Here is a 20,034-nt window from a genome sequence, read left to right on the forward strand (position 1 = left end):
ACCTATCTTGTCGTACGTTAATAGTACGTAATCAATTAATGAATACTTTGCTTCAGAGAACTTTCGACCTTTTTTTGCGCGAGCAGCCTCGCGCTTCTAAGACATTAATTGAGCCAATACAAAAGCGGTGTTTCCAATAGTTATGTAAATACGCAATCGTATCAATCTTTCTCGCGTAACCGAGCGCGATAAACAAAAGTATTAGCGTGTTTTAATATCTATAATATTATCTTCTACGAAATCCGGGGAATCGACACAACGTATACACCTGCAAGTTTAATTACGCGTCGTACGCAATACTCAACAATAATTTCGCAATTGCTTACCAAGAAACGGCGATAGCTAACTTTAATATTCCGTGATTTTAGAAACTCATGAAATTGTAACGTTTACGTAACGCGAAAATCCTTGCCCGGTGAGCGCGCCTGGCCGCTTTGGTGCGCACATGCATCATCCTTTTTCTTGCTCTGATAAACAACAAAACGAAACTTTCTTTGCGGGACCAATCCATTCCGCGTCTTCAAGCGCACTTACATACACGATATCAAATAAGTCAAAAAGATTATATATTTTTGTCGCGTATTTTTATACATTATAAATTATAAATGGTAATAATTAATTGTCAGAAAACAGTATAATTGTGACAAATTCAATCTTCTTTTTTGCGCATGCCACGGCATGTATTTTGCATTTTTCTAGTTGCTCTGTGCTTAATATTGTCAATCCAATTAAATAAAATACTCAACTACACATTTCAAATTATTTTCGAACGTAAGGAAAGGGGGGGGGGCAAATAGTGACAGAGGGCAAACAATGTCACTTCAAATTTCTCCTCTTTCCCGCGTCTATTTTATCACTACTCGTTATTAGAAAAACAGTTCTCAAGCATCTAATCATCTTCTGAAAAAAGCAGTAAAAATCAAAAGCCAAATATAGCTAGTAGAGAAGTTTAAAATTTTACATTTGTAAAATCAAATATAAAACCTGGATCTTTTTTTGATATTTGAAGTTATATTTTCTTAATTGCTGAATCATTGAATGAGATCTAATCTATTCTATGTCATACGGTATCTTTTTTCTCTATTTTGATATAATTCCTATGCTTGTATATTAATTTTATTTCTCTTAGTAAAATTTTAAAGAAAAAAGTAGCTCCTGGAACAAATAATTACCATTTTTAGTTGATAAATAATGACACGTCAAAAAGATCTTTTAATATGTGAATATGATTTTTCTAATTCATTTGGGATAATATGAGATTAGTTACAAGGCAAGATCCAGAATAAATGTGATTTTTAATAAGAAATACTAGCAAATAATGTTACTACTATTATTTATCAATAAATAAAGATTTACATATGGCAGAGTATAAAAAAATATAAATTACCTTATCTAATCAAAATGTCAAAAGAAAAATCTATTATAAGAGTTAAGAATTATGTATTTTGTAATTGTCCCATAGGGTGTCACTATTTACCCATAGGATGGAGCGAATAGTGACAAATGTAGGTTTCAGTTTTTATGAAAATCTAGCTATCGTATACATGACTTATGGAAACTCTAATTAAGTTTTTTGTATATTTGAAAGTGGAAAGTACTCTTTTAGTGAAAAATCATATCTTGTAAACTTGAAATTAGTTTGTAGGAGAGAGAGGAAAAAATCCGTCATTATTTGCCCCTCCCCTTCCCTTATCTCGCCACGTAAAAGATTAACGAGATTAGCGATTAGTTCTTCTCGGTAAACTCGAGTTATCTGTGACGTGCGATTATGATAATTATTAATACGAACGGAATCGCATCGAGTCTTTGTTCTGGCGAATCATTAGTAATGCAAAAACTTATTATTGACTTTCGCACACATACACACACACACACACACACACGCACGCACACACGCACGCACACACGCACGCACGCCAGCGCCGGTGAAGCTGATGACGGTGATAAACCGTCGCGCGCTCGATTCTTTACTCGTATTCACACTTCCGAGTGCATAGGCCGCTCGCCCGTGCCCTCGTCTTACTTTCTTTCGCGGATACGTTGTGCGCCGTTGTTGCACCAGGGTATACGCGATTACGCGAGCGGCGACCGTCATGACCGAAGGAATTCGCGTGTGTATGAAATTGCCGGTGTTTGCAATCGCGCGCGATTTTGTAATTGGCCGGGGCCGGAGCTGAAACGTGTTTATACACGCGGTAAATACTTGCCCCGCAAACATATATACGCGAACAAGTCAATCCTGTCTTCCTTGGATTGCCAACAGCAGATTACAATCCGCTTCTTTCGGGTCAGATTTTAATGACACAGCTTTGCTGGACGAATCGGAAATTCGTTTTCCCTCAGGGAAAATAAGGTGATGCAATCCGATCGTGTATCCACAATTTATTCGTCGAAGTTTATTCACAAATTTGATCGATGCTATAATATTTGTAATCACGTAATATTATAATCTTTTTTCTCCGAGCATTACGTTATTCGCCGAATATTCTCTCTTACAATGTTCTCTTTAAAGAAAATCTTATCAAAATCATCGTGAGCTCCCGTTTTTTCGCATCTATAAATTGTGTAAAATGCAAATAGGAGGAGTAAGCGAAAAAAAGAAATATAGAAGTACAAAAATGTTACACAAAATACGAAAAATATTATGTCTTCTACATTTAAGAAAATGTGGCCTTGGCGAAGATCGTGATCATGACACCGAACACTGTAGCGAGGCCACAAGTCTTCATTGAGGCCGAACTGCTGGCTTGTATCTCTATCTTAGTAGTTGTTTCTTCAGAATTTATGGTGCTCTAAACAGAAGATAACAATTGTTTTTATATTCAAGATCAATATATCTCCAGATCAGAGTGTTTAAAAAATTTCAAGCTATTTTTACTCAAGTATCTCAATTGAATATATTAAGCATAAACTATATTGCGCAAATAAAAAAACCTACTTTGACATATAATGCCATTCAATTTATTCGTTTTCTGTACCAAAATGGAATACGATTAATGTAAAATTATTATTTTTAGATTGGCATTTCCACATTTGGCATTTACAATACAATTAATGTAAAATTATTATTTTTATATTGCAGGCGTTTAGAAAGCATTTACACATAATTTTATCATTAAAATTAATGATTTAGCAATCTATTTAATTACATTTTATACAATCTATGGTTTAGGATGTAAAATAATTTATATATGCTAAAGAGCTATAATATTATACGTTCGAGAATACGATGTCAATAAATTTTGAATATAAATAATAATATCAAGAAATAAACTTGACATTATCACAGTTATTTAAAAGTGATGTCATTAATTATTATTAAAACACAAGTGGTTCACACCTTACCAGTTTTTCAGCGTTTTTGTTTCTGATAACTCGATTACGCGATGGCATTTCTTGCGAAGAGATCCCGTCGGTCGGCACCCGTGAGACAATCAAAACGTCGCGCTTTTGTCGATTGCATCCGGTATCACGACAATCACTTGCAATTATTGCCTTTTTTATCGCAATTGGTAGATCATCGATAACTTTTGCTTCTCGAATAATTTGAAAGCTCGGTCCTTGCGCAGCAAATGGAACGGATCTTTGGTCTCCGACACAGATTTGCGTAACAATCAGCAGAGTGTCCTTCTCAGAGGCCTTTATCGATTAAAAAAAAAATCGAGAGCTCATTAACGTATGCAAAAAACGAGTTTTTATAATACTTTTTAATAATTCATTTATTATATTTATATCTTTCATTTCGGCATTTAATTAATTAATTTAGAAAGGTGTTCCAGTAAAAAGCCTACTAAACTACATTTCTCTAAGTTATTTTGAGTGAATTAGATTTATATTTTTTAACGACAATGAAGCAACGATATTACTTCGCGCTGAAGAAGTTCGACGGCGGCGGCTGCCTCGCTTTTCGGCGCGACGGCGATTAACATGTAACCCTTATCGTTTGGAAATTCAGATTTCAGCTCCCTGAGAGTAGTCGCGATCAAATCGGTTGCAGTTGGTTTGAGAGAGAACGATTTGCGCGATGAAAGTTCATCCTTGAACGCGCCGCCGTTCCTGTGCAACGATTCGAGCAGAGAACGGAAGAAAGCCATTCTTATTTTAGAGAACACGTCGAAAATGTCCCACGGAACGTCATAATTCATATCTTCTGTAAAAGATAAATTTATTTCCTCTCCATTTTTTTCGAGATATTCCATCATGTTTCTTTTTATAAGCTGATTAAAAGTTATCGAACATTATCTTATAAGAAGAAAATTCAAAATATTTAGTAAATAAAATAAATCAACAACGAGAAATAAAGCTAATATAAGCCAACACCAGATGAAAGTGTGTTTAAAAACATATATATATTAGGGTGGGACGAAAAAAAATTTTTTTTTTTTAATTGATTAGTAATACCCTCCAAAAGTTAGCTATGGGCCTCAATATGGTTTGAGTAAAATTTTATCGAAATCGATTAATATCTTCAGGTTGCCTCTCGACCTTGTAGTTAATAAGTTTATGCATTTCTTCATAAATGTCAAAATTCGAAAAAATATTTGAATTTCAATACAGTTTAGTATTACCTGTTATTTTTTTTATCGCTGAACACGAATTCGAGGTCAGAAGTATACATTTCAAAATGATAGATCCGAAATATATTCTTCAAATAATACATTAAGATTTCTCGAAAAAAGTGATAGATGTGGAAAAATGTTTCAAATAAAAATTGTATGGTTCGGGGAGGTACATAAGAAAATATCATTAATTTTATTTTAAGTGGCGTCGTTAAGATTAGATCAAGATCACATCGATTATTTTAAACGGAATTATATATTTTTTTACATAATACGATTCCTCTAATTATTCTGCATATAAAAATACTAAGGTAAAGTTATCGAAAAATCAATATTTTACGAGATATTTTATACTTTATTATGCTATTTGGCATAATAAAATATGAAAATGATCGTAAAATATTTTCAATATATAATATGAAATATCTCGTAAACTATTAATTTCTTGATAATAATACCTAATAATTTTAGGCACAGAATGAGATGAATCAATTGGTGTAAAGAAAACACATAGTTGCTTAAAAATTTGTATGAAATACATAAACTTACTAATTTCAAAGTCAAAGGGCAACCTGAACATATTAATCGATTTTGATGAAATTTTACCCAGACTATATTAAAGATCCATAGTTAACTTTTGGAGGATTTACTAATCGATTAAAAAAAAAATTTTTTTCGTCCACCCTAATATATATATATATATATATTCTATTATATATTATTATTATTATTATTATTATTATCCCAGTAGCAATTTACACTCCAAGATTGCTGTAAATCTGAGAAAGCAGATCATATAACGTCCTGCTAGCAGAATAAAATGTGAAGAATCCGCTGCAAGAATTGTAGCATTCTTTCGCCAAAATCTGCACATTACTTTTGCTGAAAGAATCTTATATCAGATTGCTGACAAACTGCTAACAGACTGCAGTTACGGGAAAAATCTGCTTCAAGATAGCTCGATGTCGATAACAATATACTATAAACAGTTTATTTGCACGTGCACGGAGATTGTTGAATTCAGCTGCAATTAATTGTATGCAGATTTTGCTCTACAGAAAACAGCAGAAAATGCTACTAGGATAGATAAATAAAAAATACAATCTGTAGCGATCGTGGCGCAAAGAGTTGCGCGTCTGTTTTCTATGTCGAAGAATCCGAGCAGATCCGAGTTCAAATCTGAAATATCGGATTTTCATTTGATCGCTACCTCTTGGAGGCAATGGCAAATTCACCCGAGAGTTATACCTTGTCATTAGAACTCTTCTAAATTAGGCATTTCGGAACTGACGGCGTTAAAATTTGTAGATCGTGCACGTCTGTGTAAATCTGTTGTAAAACGCACACCAGAAATAAAGATGGAAAGACCAATAGATATTCCATTATTTAACCAGAACAGAATGATGTAGATTAAAATTAAGATAACTAGTGGTAAAATGGTATGTTTGTCATTTTTCCAAGACTTATCTTATCATTATCTGTAGCAGTCTGTTTAGATTTTACAATGGAATATCTATTGGGTTTGAATCTTTATTTTTGGTGTGTGTTTTACAACAGATTCACACAGATATACAGGACTTACAATTTTAACGCCGTCAGTTCCGAATTGCCTAATTAGAGGGAAGAATATCTTTCCATCTTCATTCATTGTACTGAAGAAGACTCAAATAGGAGTCAAACATTCTACATTTTTGTATTTATCTAATAATATATATTTTTAAACACACTTTCATCTAGTATCGGTTTATATTAGCTTTATTCCTAGTTATTATCTTATACTTCCACTTCATATTTTATGTTTAGAATTGTTAGTTAGAAATAATCAAAATAATTATCCAATAATATTATTTTATATCTTATATTTGGAATAGTTGAAATTACCAGAATTCACATGTTTCATGTTTTTTTTGTATTGCTTGAAATTTATTTTATTGTGCCTTTTATCTTATTTTTCGCAATTCTTAATTAATGTTATCTGTTAGTATATTTAATTAGTATATCTTTTCGTTTTCATTAGAATATTTGTGTAAACTATTTTTTTCTTTATTAAATCTGTTTGTGACTCACCCCCTGTTTTAGAATCTGCCGTAATCAAAGGAGAAACAGAATTTTCTTTTGCCCGGTTGCTAAAATCGATCACTTTCCAACCGTCATTGAAATCGCGTTTGCTTTTATGTAGTTCCTCCTTTACGTTACTTTCATTGGATCCACTAAATTCGTATCTAGGATGAAATGGGATCGAGAAATTGCTGCTGGAAACTGCGCCTGTTCCATAAAATCGAATAAAATTGGTGATGAACATAAAGAATAGATGCATTATATATTTTAATAGGAAATATTTTTTTAACATTCTCTCATGTTTAATATTTTAAGAGATTTTTATACTTAAACTTTTTATATTTAATTTAATAAATTTTTTCTATTTTAAACCTATTATCATTCCTCTCGTTTGTCTCGCCCAGGTTAATAAATCTTCGATTTTCGAGCGAAGGACACGCTCGCAATTGCAGCTTTTCTCTTTATCTTCAGAAACAGATCCATTCACCATGGAGAAATTAGCGTTTTTGATCTTGTCATGGCAACTCTGCGATATAAATTTTATCCAACACAAGTCGAATTTGAATGCAAGTAATAAGGTTAAAAAGAATTTTATATGACACACACAAAATAAAATTATGCAAACTGAATTCTGTAATTCTTTCCTTTAATTTAACTGAAAACTATTTGACCATTTTTTCATAGACTCATTTTCTCTAATATCACATTTTTATCAAAAATTAAATCATTCTGTAATATTATATTTCATAAAAATACCTAAATATATTTTAGTTAGAGAATGCGGATTTATTCTATAATTATTGAATGTAAAGAGTTTTAAATAATAGAAAAAATTAATCTATTGCAGGCGATCAATTTTTTGACAAATTATTCGACATAGAAATGATTAATGTAACTGTGGGAGAGTACTTCAAGAAATCCATCAATTGCAAAGGGCAGTCTTTCTGTGTAATCTCTCCACGAATCTTCCTCTCTTTTCTCATCCTGGCCCCTTTCATCGATCAAAAGCAAAATGACGTTTCGAGGAGTAATAATGGCATTAGCGTTTTCTTCAGAGGAATCAGAAGCGTTCCTCGTTGCCGATGCTATTTCGATGGGTTTCATCTTGATGAGCTCGGCCCCGGTATTCTCGGTTGTTGATTTCTTCTCGCGCGTCTGATTTTCCAACATATTTTCCAATATTTTCGCATCTTCAGTTTGCAAAATCCTGTCCGTGCCCGTCACTTGCATCTTGCCCTTCAACGTAGGGTCGACAAATACTCTCTGGTAAGTGTCCAGGGACGGTGCCGTGTCCCATGTAGACGGCACGTGCGCTACTATATTGAATCGTGACTCATTAATCAATATGTATAATAACACATCGGTTGCGACACTTTATTTTTTATAGGTTTCAAAACGCATTAATATTTTGCAAATCCGGACCACGATTGGTGTTATACTGTCTCTAAACTAAAGATAGTATAACACCAATCGTGGTCCGGATTTGCAAAATATTAGTGCGTTTTGAAACCAATAAAAAAGAAAATCGCAACCGATGTGTTCATGATTGTACAGCATCATATTTAAATATGTCATTCTGAGAATGTTATTGTTATTGATCGTGGTTCGCATTTGCAAAATATTAGTTATCTGTAAAGTATATATTATGTATATTAAATATATATTAAAAACTTATAAAAAAAAGTATCGCAATCGATGTATCCACGACTGTACACGGAGAGAATTTCCTTTTAAAATTTATCCTGAAAATTTTGTTAATCATGGAACAATATAGTATTTCAACAAATTTTACTGTACACTACAATAAATTTGTTCAGGGACGGGACTTTTGAATTTTCTGGGTGTGGAGTATCTCATCTAAACGGGGGGGGGGGGGGATAATAACATACATGTTTTATTTCTTCTATTGTATGTCGAAATATATTTCTATACTTCTATATTCAATTTCTTCTTCATATTTTTTCTTTACAAATATGAATATTTTTCTTTTAATTTTATTTCGATTATCACGCAAGAACTAGCTCATTTAAATAATTATTTAAAAATTTTTTTTTTAAATACCCCGAATTCAGGGAATTCCACACCCATGGGATCTTTGGGTGTAGAAAGCTCCATACTCTCCATAAGGAAGTTTCCGTCCCTGAATTTGTTGTAATATATATTTTAAAAAATAGTGAAAATTATATAAAATTCATCAAAATATTATGTTGTCCTGCGATTAACATGATTTTTAGGGTAAATTTTAAAATAAAATTTTGTATACATTTTTCTTGAAAAAAAAAAAAAAAGAAGACATGTTATATATGCGCGTAGAAATATGACGTAAGATAGCGAGCCTATAATTAAGAATGATGCTAAAGGACAGAAACTAAATAATTCACTAGAATATTAATATCTTGCTCTTCTTTGCCATCAATTACAGTAACAAACGTGACTATTCAAGTTTCGAAGCGGGGACGAAAACGAAGGTTGAACGCGGTCGGTACCTGAACGATTCATCGTAAATCCGAAGGAACACGTCATTAGCGACCACAGCACCAGAACGAAGATACCGGAACGTGACATGATGACTTCCGCTGACAAAATCAATTTAAATATTTTTCATTATGACACAATTAAATTATCTTGTCTCTCGCGCGCGTGTGTCTGCAATACATCGCTCACCGGTATATAATCGACTCACAGTTGGCTTTTAATAGAAACGTTAGAGAACAAAAGTTTAAATCTGGATCGTCGTTCAATCTCAATAATTCCTACGTCCGCCTTGTCTTTCTTCTAAAAAACAATTAGATAGCGCTGTCGCTAATCAACAAAATCGGTTGCCCGAACGACTGCAAAGGAGATTAAAAATTCGAACGAAGTTCTCTTCACTAGAATTATTTCGCTAAATCAAAATACGCGGTGATCAAAATATCATAATTTGCAGTTTTTCAATTTATTACATTATTGCGTGGGTTTAGATTTATATATAAGATTAAAATATGCACTGATCATTTCACCAATTATTTTATTTCTCGACGAATTCGAACAAAAAATATCTTTCATGTTTTAAATAATAGCTTTAAATAAGTGTCTATTATATATGTCTGTCATTAAGTAGAATGCTTCCTCGATAATAAGAGTTGACCTAATTATTACTAATTTCCGTAGTGTCAGCACGTAGCATCATTAACCAACTGTCGCAAGTCGTCATATCGCTGTAGTAAGGACTGTCGCCCTAAATAATGAAGGATTCGTTACTATGTACGATCCATGTGCCTTTAAGTTGCGGCGCGGCCCCTGTTTTAAGTCGATACGTGACATATTTAACTGTTGAGACTTTACATAGGTCACTCTCTGAAACTACGCTCGCGATCCGATTTATACTATTTGTTTTACGTCATTCGTTTCGTATGTGCACAAATCATTTATTTTCATCGACCAACACCTACGTACGTGATGATGGTATGCTTGCAAATTGCAACTTCGCAAGAATTTGCGTACATTTTTCAACGTAGATTCCACGTACCTATTAAAAGAGCGATCTTTCGCAAAATTTATCGGAGAGAAAATTGAGACTCCGAAATCTATCAAATCAAAATTATGCTCTGATTATTTCATTCTACATATTAATAAAAAAAATGCCAGATTCATTCAATTTTATTCTCAAGATATATAAAATTCATACGTAAAGTATATATAACAATTAAAAGTGGGAATATTTTGGAAAAACATGGACTTTGCATCTATGATAGAAAGGACAGCCTCATAATTCGTAGATCTTACAGTTAATGTGCAAACCTATACTTTTTATTTAAACATTAATACCATCGTGAAACGGCGACTCGAGAAGAAGCATTATTTTCCACCTAATAATTGCAAATACTGGCGAGAGAATCGTAATGAGGGTCGCGCGGCTCGCAAAGTGTTCTAGAAAAATATCCGGAAAATCGAACATCACGCGCCGATACGGCGATCTTAGCGGAAGCTTCGTTTCACCAGTTGCTAACCCCCCTGCTCTAGGCATCTTGGGACTTCAGACTGTTTTCTTCGGCGAAACTTTCTTTACGTTGAAAACTACACGGAGCACGGCGGCGGCGTGCTGAATTATTAAGAAGATTATAGACCCCCGTGTGTGCAACTCGGGGACGGCGTAAGAAGCGACATGGCGTCGGAGGAACGTCGCGCAGCGCGACGAAGCGGTCTGCGCCTGGTTACCGGGCCCCGATTGGTCCACGTTTGGTACCTACCCCGTTGGAAGGGGCTCCCCACCGGCGGGGTAGTGGTGGCGGTCAGGTCATAACCGGGGGTTGGAGCGAGAGGGCAGAAGCAGAGGGTACTTGGGCCTCGGCCGGAGAGACGGGAAATCGTGTTCGCGACGTGTCGCAAAACGAGTTACAAAACGACGACTGATGGCAGGCCGGCTAGTTAGTTTACTGTTCTTCGTTCTTCTGATATATCTGGCACGATTGCTGCAACGTAATCGCGAGGCGCTGAAGGCCGCGTCGTAAATTGGCCGCGGAGTTCCGACCAAATTCTTCGCTTCTTGGACACCCGTGATCTTGGATAGTCAGAGCGACCAAGGTAGGACTTTGCCCTTATCTCAAAAGTGTCTCTTTCCGAGCAAAACGAAAACGCGAGAGATCAAAAATTATCTGAAAGACGTGAAGAAGATTCGAGTATCTTTAGTATTTTATCTACATAAGCACGAAAATACAGCGCATGTCTGAAGAGACAGAGCAAGCTTCTGTTACGCCTTTTAACGTGTGACAACGGCAAATCGGAATGGAGTCTAGAGGCTACCTAAAAAATAAACGAATATTTTATCAAGCTTGCGTCTTTTATGATTTGTGATTTACATATTTTACGATTTTACATTGCGTAAAACGTGTAATCGATGTGTTCTACGCAAAAAAAAGTTACGCGCTTCTGGAAGTTTCATTTACACAACTTTATGCGTAGCCTATAACGGCCTTGTTACACTAATGATGCAGGTCGTGCGTCGTGCACAAATCACAACCAGCCGCTAGATGTAAATCTGCTAACGAATTTTAACGATAGTTCCGCGCGTTTGATAGTTTTACACACGATAAAGGCAATGCTCAGAGCCGTGCCGTTTGCTCGCAGATGATGAAGATGAAGCAACAGGGCCTTGTGGCCGATCTCATGCCCAACATAAGGATCATGAAGATCTTCGGGCATTTCGTATTCAACTATTACGACGACAATTCGTCGAAGTACTTGCATAAAGTGTTCTGCTGCGTAAGTAATCACGAGTTTCAGCATTACAATACTTGTAGCGTAATATTTTGCGCCAAATCATACACGAACATACGGAAAGAACAATTTTGCTGAATCCAGATCTGAAAATAATTTTTGTTCAATAATCAAAATAATTTTGGGCAAAGTCAAAATGATTGTTAGAACATCAAAACGTTTTATAGCAATGTTTATCAGTTTTAACATTTCAACAAATTATTTTGATAATTCAACAAAAAATTTTTTTCAGATCTGTTTTTAGCAAAATTTTTAGACCTTTCAACAAAATCGTTCTTTCCGTGTATTGACTTATTAAAATTTATTATTAAAATTACTAAAATTTAATCTCTGTTTGATCAAATTGAAGCCGAAGTTAGTAAAATTCTTTAGTTTAGTTTTGGTAATAACATATTTTGGACATCAACATATTCGACAGTCTATTTTAACAATCGACGCTGTTAATCCGGATCGTACACGCGCACATCGCAAAAACCTATCTTTTCTATAGGTGAACCTATTCTTGCTGCTATTGCAATTCGGTCTGTGCGCGGTGAATCTGATGTTCGAGGCCGGCGACGTCGACGATCTCACGGCCAACACGATCACCCTCCTCTTCTTCACGCATAGCATCGTCAAGCTCATTTACTTCGCCATCAGGAGCAAGTACTTTTACAGAACGTGGGCGATATGGAACAATCCGAATTCCCATCCGCTCTTCGCCGAGAGCAATGCGAGATACCACGCGATCGCCCTGAAGAAGATGAGGCTGCTGCTCTTCTTGGTCGGCGGCACCACCATTCTCGCCGCGGTCGCTTGGACCACTCTGACCTTCTTCGAGCACCCGATTAGAAAATCCGTGGATCCAATCACGAACGAGACGACAATTACTGAGGTAACAATTCGAACTTATATAAAATATAAAATATATTATTTTTGCCCAGTAAAGAAAATTAAAAATTATTGAAACTGGACAGTTTTAAGACAAAATTATTTATAAATGATTTAGGACAAAATTATTTTTGTTATCGCTTTTTGTTCTTAAATTATAATATATAATATAATTAAAATAATAAAATTATAATTAAATTATAATATATAATTAGGACAAGTTATGTGTAATTCAGATATCTTCACATATCTCTCTTTTCTTTTTTAATTTGCACAATATTTATATGCACTACACGCAGAAAAAGGATTAGCCAATGAAGCTAAAATATAGCTATGGCAGCTAAAATGTGTTAAAATAGGGACAGCTAATTTCGTTGCCGTCGAAGTTCTATTTATTAGTTATTAAAATATAAGTACTACAGCAAAATATATTTGCTGCTAAAATTAAATAATATTTAGCCAAATCTATTATACTATTTTATCTTCGCAATAGAATAATAATATTTGCAGTATATAGCTTATATACTGCAAAATATAAATGCTAAATGTAGATGTGCATATGGCAGTGCCACATTGCAAAAACAATTACAAATCAACTTTTTGCGCGTAGCTATAAACTTAACTCTGTGTGCTAAATATGTGCATGATAAAACATTTTATAGGTATACGCATGCCATTTTTTTAGCTGCCTGCACTAATAAATGCTTTTACTTTTAGTTAATAAATTTTTTGTCATAGTGAATGCTTTTAATAGACAGAGCTTAGCAATGACACTAAGGCGGTAGCTCTTACAGCTAAGTTTGATTCAGCTATTGAAATTTAGCTACTATTACTAAATCATTTTTTGGCGTGTATATTTATTGTATTGTAAAATTAATGCCACTTTGTTATACATAAAAAAAATTGTCTTATGATTTAGTTACCGCAATTGTTGGTCCGTTCATACTATCCGTTCGATGCCAGCAAGGGAGTAACGCATATACTAATACTCGTGTATCAATTATATTGGGTGATCTTCATGCTTATTAATGCCAATTCGTTGGATGTTCTCTTCTGCTCGTGGCTATTGTTCGCCTGCGAACAGTTGCAGCACCTGAAACAGATTATGAAACCCCTCATGGAATTGAGCGCGACTTTGGACACAGTGGTTCCGAACAGCAGTGAACTCTTCAAGGTCTGTCGAATTTCAACGTCCACAGATATTGATCTCAATATCAATTTTATTCCCTATTCCAAATTCAATCTATATGTTTCTCTGTTTCTTTTTTATATCTAAAATTAGATTTTTTGAGAAGCTAATTTCGGCCAGAATAATTCCATTTTTATTTTACATTGGCTTGACAAGCAATTTTTATCATTTAAAGTATTTACAAAAAAATAACCAATTAGTAAACGACGCAAAGATCTAGGCAAATTTCCGGAAAATTGAAACTTCCCTCAAGTCTTCATCAGGTCAACGAGATTTTCTTGTGCGTGTAGGCCGGTAGCGGGGATCACCTTCGTGAATCGAACGAGAACAATCAGCCACCACCACCGGCGGCCAACCAAGGCGACAACATGCTGGACCTCGATCTTCGTAACATATACAGCAATCGGCAGGATTTCACGGCGACCTTCCGGCCGACCGCTGGCATGAACTTCAACGGTGGCGTGGGACCGAACGGATTGACGAAGAAGCAAGAGATGCTCGTCAGGAGTGCCATCAAGTACTGGGTGGAGAGACACAAGCATATCGTCAGGTGGGTTCAATTCTGTTAGATTACCGCCGCACGACTCGCGCAAATCCGACGATCTCGTACTCGCGAATGCCGCGAAATGGGATTAGCTTTTCTCGCTGAAGGGAGGTCGGCAAGATTGTGAATCATCAAGACCGTGAGATAAAAGATTCAGTATCGAATACCGTGACGAGAGATGCGAGACCGCCCTCCCGCCGTGCTCTACTTACCCACTGAAGACGTATAGTTAATTCATGCGGCTCCTACACCAGCGAGCGACGGGACCATTTCTTTGAAAGTCATCTGCATCTTGTGTGAACTAGTGACCCAGAATAATCCCGTATAACACGCTTAAAGGCGTGTAAAGTATTTAGTATATAGTCGGCATTATATTGACCCCATGAAGAGAGAGAGAGAGAGAGAGAGAGAAAGAGAGAGAGAGAGACGCGCTAACTACTCTCTCAATTATTAAGAGGCGCGCATGACAAAGTTGCGTACGGCCAAACATCGGGGTCGTAAATATTTTAGGATGAACGCCATTTCAAATACCATTTCTCTCTTCAAGACACACACTTAATGTTAATTATTTAATACGTAATAATGGGGGGAAAAAATAATTTTATATCGTGTTAACATATTAATATCTGGTACCGCGAATGAAATAATAGCTTCGCAATTTTGATCATAGGAAGAAATGAAAGGAAAATATATGAACTTTAGAAATATCCAGACATTATATTCCAGCACATAAAGCAGAGCAATTATTACGATCTACATCGCTGTTTAAATTCCTACTATTTTTACCGATAATTTCATATTATTTATTAATTAAAGTTTAACGTTGTATTAAATGAAAAGTCATCAGTGGCTGTTGTTGCGAATATCACTATATGCGCATTCATATTTGTGTAAAATCCATACTGTTCAAAAAATTGCAGAAATCACTAAGAGGAAGCCAATCATAAATAAGATGATAAATATATTTCTGGAACAATTTCATTTTTATACTAACGGATATATAACTTTTCGTTAATACTTTAACAATATTAATTGAAATTCGCGTTAATTATCAGGAGAAATTATACACGTTTTAAATCGAGTAAAACAATTTTTCTTAATTAATAAAAAACCGATGTTATCTCATTTCCAATTTCGAATAGGCTACAGTTCCTTCAAAAATAAACAGATAAATAAAACAATTCAATTTTCAACATTTTAGAGAAATACCATTTTATAACGTGAATAATTCTACTTGAAAAACGTTATTTTATTTCAAATAGCGACGTACGTCGTAAAACTTCGAATATGCGGAATGCGATCGGCAGCGAGATCGATTGCTCCTCGGGGGAAAAATTTTTTTTTTCGCGAGAAACGGTGCGAACGGATGCCGTGTTCCTGTAGGTTCGCGGGGGGCTGCCGAAGCCACTCGTCGACTGGCACGGGATGCGCGTATTCCCACGGTGCTGAAGTATTAATTCTAAGAAAGCGCGATATTGACCGCAACGGGGGTCGTGCGTGTTGTACGGACTGCGCGACTCAATGGGGGGACGGGATATTCGACGCGGCGGATTCACGTGCGCGTAACGTGCGCACACGTGGTTCACCTAACGCCAACGCACGCATGATGACAGATTTTCGCCCACGGGTCGCGCCCTGGTGGACACGTGTTTTCACACCCCCCGTGCAGCAAGTGCCATACGATTGGACGGATCGTTCACGCGCGCACGACAGCCAATTTTATCGGTAAAGGGTTCCCGTGCGGGTTTCTTTAACGTGTACGTTTCTTTTTTCTTTTATTAAAAATTAAAATATACTATCTTGCGATTTATACATATTATACATATAGCGTGAAACTATACGTATCTCATCAAAAGTACGCGAGCTCGTGAAATTTCTTCTGGAGCCCCTGTTTTATTTCAATTTCAAATCTTTTCGCTCATTCTTGTCGATCGTAGCAGAGGCCGGCGGATTGACCCGAAAATCGTTATATGACTGTCATTATTATTCAAACTGTAGAGGCTCGTATTATCACCTATACGCGATATTGAAGAGGTAAAAGATATTGACCGCAACGGAGGTCATGTCCTACGCGTAAGTAGTCTAAGGGGATGAAGCGTCTCCACATAGCGCGCGGACTATATATCGCGCTGGATATTCCGCGATTCTGGAATTTCAAAAAATTTCCACGCACGCAGAAAAAGGATTAGCCAATGAAGCTAAAATGTAGCTATGGTAGTTAAGATGTGTCGTTAAAATAGGGACAGCTAATGTCGTTGCTGCCAAAGTTCAATTTATTAAAATGTAGTTGCTGCAGCAAAAAATATTTGCTGCTAAAATCAAATAATATTTAGCCGAATCTACTATGCTATTTTATCTTTGCAATAGAATAACAATATTTGCAGTATATATAAAATGCAAAATATAAATGCTAAATGTAGATGTGCACATGGCAGTGTCACATTGCAAAAACAATTACAAATCAAATCAATCTTCGCGCGTAGCTATAAACTTAACTCTGTGTGCTAAATGTGTGCATGATAAGACATTTAGGCACGCATGCCATCTTTTTAGCTGCCTGTACTAATATATGTGCTTTTAATTTCAGTTAATAAATTTTTTTGTCACAGTGAATGTTTCTTATCTGTAATAGTCAGAACTTAATGACACTAAGGCGGTAGCTCTTATAGTTAAGTTTGATTCAGCTATTGAAATTTAACTACTATTACTAAGTCATTTTTTGGCGTGCGGGGCACTACTGCGAAATTATGTTCGACGTTCCCGTGGAATTTTGCAGATCTGACTTTTCGCACGACGGTGACACTTGCAACCCGGTGCGACGCTACACAGACCATCGCGTTTTTTTTTTCTTCAAGGCGTTTCGACGTATCGATCATTCACTTACTGGTGACGGAGGGGGGGAGGAGGGGCACAGTGTTAACTCGACGAACGGTCGACGAAATAGGATGATATACGTGGCGAAACGGAAGTGAATATTCGTCTGTCGTCGTTCAACTTTGTTCTAATCATGTAGTTTAGTATGAAAATCAAGGGTGGCGTAGGTACCTATATGGAATGAAAGAACGGGTATTACGAAATATATTTTTCATGAGTCGCCCATCAATGTACGCTTTTAACGTCCGGCATAAGTCGACCGATATAGACAAGTTCGAGTCGTTCCTTTAGCGAACGGTGCAGAATTTATAGATATTAATTAATAATACGCCGTTGCTCTCGAATGTGCAGATTGGTCACCGCGGTCGGCGATGCGTACGGTTTCGCGCTTCTGCTCCACATGTTGACGACGACCATCACGTTAACGCTGCTCGCCTACCAGGCGACGAAGGTGAGTAGCGCGCTGCCAGATGGCCATCAGGCTCCTTTTTCAAGGTCCCGAACAAATGACTTATCGACCGTATAAATTAGTTAAGCAAGTAATGCGAAATCGATAGGGGGGTTAATGCTAACTCGAACATATCAAGAATTAAGTATTCATACTAATATCCACGAGTTTTAAATGCTACAGGTGAACGGTATAAATGTATACGCGGCCTCCACGATCGGCTACGTCCTCTACACGTTTGGCCAAGTCTTTTTGTTCTGCATATTCGGAAATCGCCTGATTGAAGAGGTATGCGCACGCACGAAGTTCGCAAGAGATCTAAAACTTCGGCTTTAAATATTTGATTTTAAAAAAATTAACTATTTTTTAAAAATAGCAATTTTGCATAAAATACGAGGTAATAAAAATCCTATCCTTCTTCAGAGCACCTCGGTGATGGAGGCGGCTTACTCTTGCCACTGGTACGATGGATCGGAGGAAGCTAAGACATTCGTGCAGATCGTGTGTCAGCAGTGTCAGAAAGCTATGTCAATATCGGGGGCGAAGTTCTTCACGGTGTCCTTAGATCTCTTCGCTTCGGTAAGTCTTGATTTCGATTCCATCTCTAAGTGTGAATTTTCCCTCGCGCTCAATTATTATAGCGAAATCAAGAGAATTCCGTTCAATTATCTGTTAATTATAGACAGAATAACGTAATTAACAACCTTCTACAAATTTCAGGTACTGGGAGCCGTGGTGACTTACTTCATGGTGTTGGTGCAACTGAAGTGAACGTTCGGCTCCAGATACGAATGCGTTGTCTCTCGCGTTGCACACGGCTGTGCGAGATTATATTTTTTAACGTATTTACAAGGGACCAAATGGAGCATTCGTGTCGTGAAGATTCGCGCGGGAAGAATCTCGCGTTTCTACTGGCGCGTAGCAAAAAGTATTGAGAAACACGGATTGAACAATCAGCTGGGAGGCTACATGTCGCAATATCGAGTTTAAGCGAGAACGATATGAAAATGATAGAAATTATTTTTACTGTTACTTAAGAGATCGATAAGCGATAAGGCAGTCTGCAATTTTCTGCTTAAATGCAATCCTTTCCTTTTTTGTTATTATTATTATTATTATTGTTATCCAGATTAACGAGCGTTCAAAAGGAGCACTTTCCTTCGTTAAAATGTAAATTTTAGTGCATAGCTCTCTGTATAATTTTTCTCTCCACTTTATTGTGCATATAGCGACAAGTAAGAGATAACGGCAATGAAAACACACTCGTCGCAATTCATTTTCATGCACGTTAATTATAAGTCGTACTGCTTAAACGGGGAAGATATACGCTAATGAGAATCGAGGTGTACTTTGCGGCGGGCTTGTACTACTATTGTCGTACAATCGATAATGGAACCGTACATTAACGAACGGACGCGGGAGAGGGTTTGTTTCGAGCGTCGTCCAGCAATCGCGTTGTTATACTCTCGGACAGCCTATATATTTTAAAAATCACATGTAGCGGGAAGGGATTAAACGCGGCGCGTGTACATTTGACGAAGCGTCCGAATAACGTGTAAATATAAGATATAATATAATCGTATCTTACAATGATATTATACATATTTTTTTTTTTTTAGTGGACGCCGAATCGTAACGTTAAATTTTCGTAGGTGGCACGCTTTGTCGTTGTACGCAAATAGGCAATAGTTTACAAAGTAATCACTGATGCACGCCAATTTTTTTTATTCCTTACGTTCCTTACGTTCTATTAAGTGTCAGATTGTGGACATTGCCATTTAGATATCATTTTAATTTCACGGAACTCGCAAACTTTAAATGAATTTCCTTCTTCTTTTTCCCCTTCTTTTCTCTCTTTCTCTCTCTCTCCCTCTCTCTCTCCCTCCCTCTCCCTCTCTCTCTCTCTCTCTCTCTCTCTCTTCTCTTCTCTTTCTGCTATCATTGATTCATAATAAAATTTACAGTTCCACGCCCTTCAGCGTAGAAAGTGCATTCTCAAATGATTTATTGATCTCCCTATTTATTGTCACTTAATTTTACAACAGGGACAAACAGTCTTTGTTTTTTTATCGCGCATTCGAAGGGCTTAGAAAAAAATTTGTCAGTCAACGAATAGTGATTAATGATGGAACAGCTACGAATCCGTCACGAGATACATAACAAATTTTCTCGCCGCGTTAAGAACGGAAAGTGTTAGCGCCTTGCTTCTCGATGAGAGAAGCGCGGACACTATTGT

At 36.3% G+C, this 20,034-nt stretch overlaps 2 protein-coding genes across 2 annotated transcripts; one reads left to right on the forward strand and one right to left on the reverse strand.

The window, feature by feature from the left end:
• Positions 1-2,365: 2,365 nt before the first annotated feature.
• On the reverse strand, positions 2,366-9,432 carry LOC105457427. The gene is made up of 8 exons (XM_011702080.1): positions 9,282-9,432; positions 9,104-9,193; positions 7,527-7,933; positions 6,990-7,143; positions 6,627-6,824; positions 3,867-4,150; positions 3,346-3,639; positions 2,366-2,792 (listed from the first exon to the last, which is right to left on the reverse strand). The coding sequence occupies exons 2-8, from the start codon at positions 9,180-9,182 to the stop codon at positions 2,658-2,660; spliced, it is 1,551 nt and encodes a 516-aa protein (XP_011700382.1). The 5' UTR covers positions 9,183-9,193; positions 9,282-9,432; the 3' UTR covers positions 2,366-2,657.
• A 1,472-nt stretch (positions 9,433-10,904) lies between these two features.
• On the forward strand, positions 10,905-19,699 carry LOC105457428 (odorant receptor coreceptor). Its single transcript, XM_011702081.1, has 9 exons — positions 10,905-11,180; positions 11,724-11,858; positions 12,364-12,747; positions 13,663-13,917; positions 14,223-14,482; positions 17,702-17,801; positions 17,982-18,086; positions 18,222-18,377; positions 18,519-19,699. Exons 2-9 carry the CDS (start codon positions 11,724-11,726, stop codon positions 18,567-18,569), a joined length of 1,446 nt encoding a protein of 481 aa, XP_011700383.1. The 5' UTR covers positions 10,905-11,180; the 3' UTR covers positions 18,570-19,699.
• Positions 19,700-20,034: the final 335 nt, after the last annotated feature.

The sequence above is a fragment of the Wasmannia auropunctata genome, unplaced genomic scaffold (genome assembly GCF_000956235.1).
Source record: "Wasmannia auropunctata unplaced genomic scaffold, wasmannia.A_1.0 LD335216.1, whole genome shotgun sequence".
NCBI classification, from domain to species: Eukaryota; Metazoa; Arthropoda; class Insecta; order Hymenoptera; family Formicidae; genus Wasmannia; species Wasmannia auropunctata.

Excerpts from the sequence above, each read along its gene's own strand:
- LOC105457427 (XM_011702080.1), bottom strand. The coding sequence starts at position 9,182 with ATGTCACGTTCCGGTATCTTCGTTCTGGTGCTGTGGTCGCTAATGACG. Across the intron at positions 7,144-7,526 it reads CAATTGATGGATTTCTTGAA|AGTTGCCATGACAAGATCAA; the intron begins GTACTCTCCCAC and ends TTTATATCGCAG. Across the intron at positions 2,793-3,345 it reads ACAAAAACGCTGAAAAACTG|AGCACCATAAATTCTGAAGA; the intron begins GTAAGGTGTGAA and ends TCTTCTGTTTAG.
- LOC105457428 (XM_011702081.1), top strand. The coding sequence starts at position 11,724 with ATGATGAAGATGAAGCAACAGGGCCTTGTGGCCGATCTCATGCCCAAC. Across the intron at positions 13,918-14,222 it reads ACAGCAGTGAACTCTTCAAG|GCCGGTAGCGGGGATCACCT; the intron begins GTCTGTCGAATT and ends TTGTGCGTGTAG. Across the intron at positions 14,483-17,701 it reads AGACACAAGCATATCGTCAG|ATTGGTCACCGCGGTCGGCG; the intron begins GTGGGTTCAATT and ends TCGAATGTGCAG.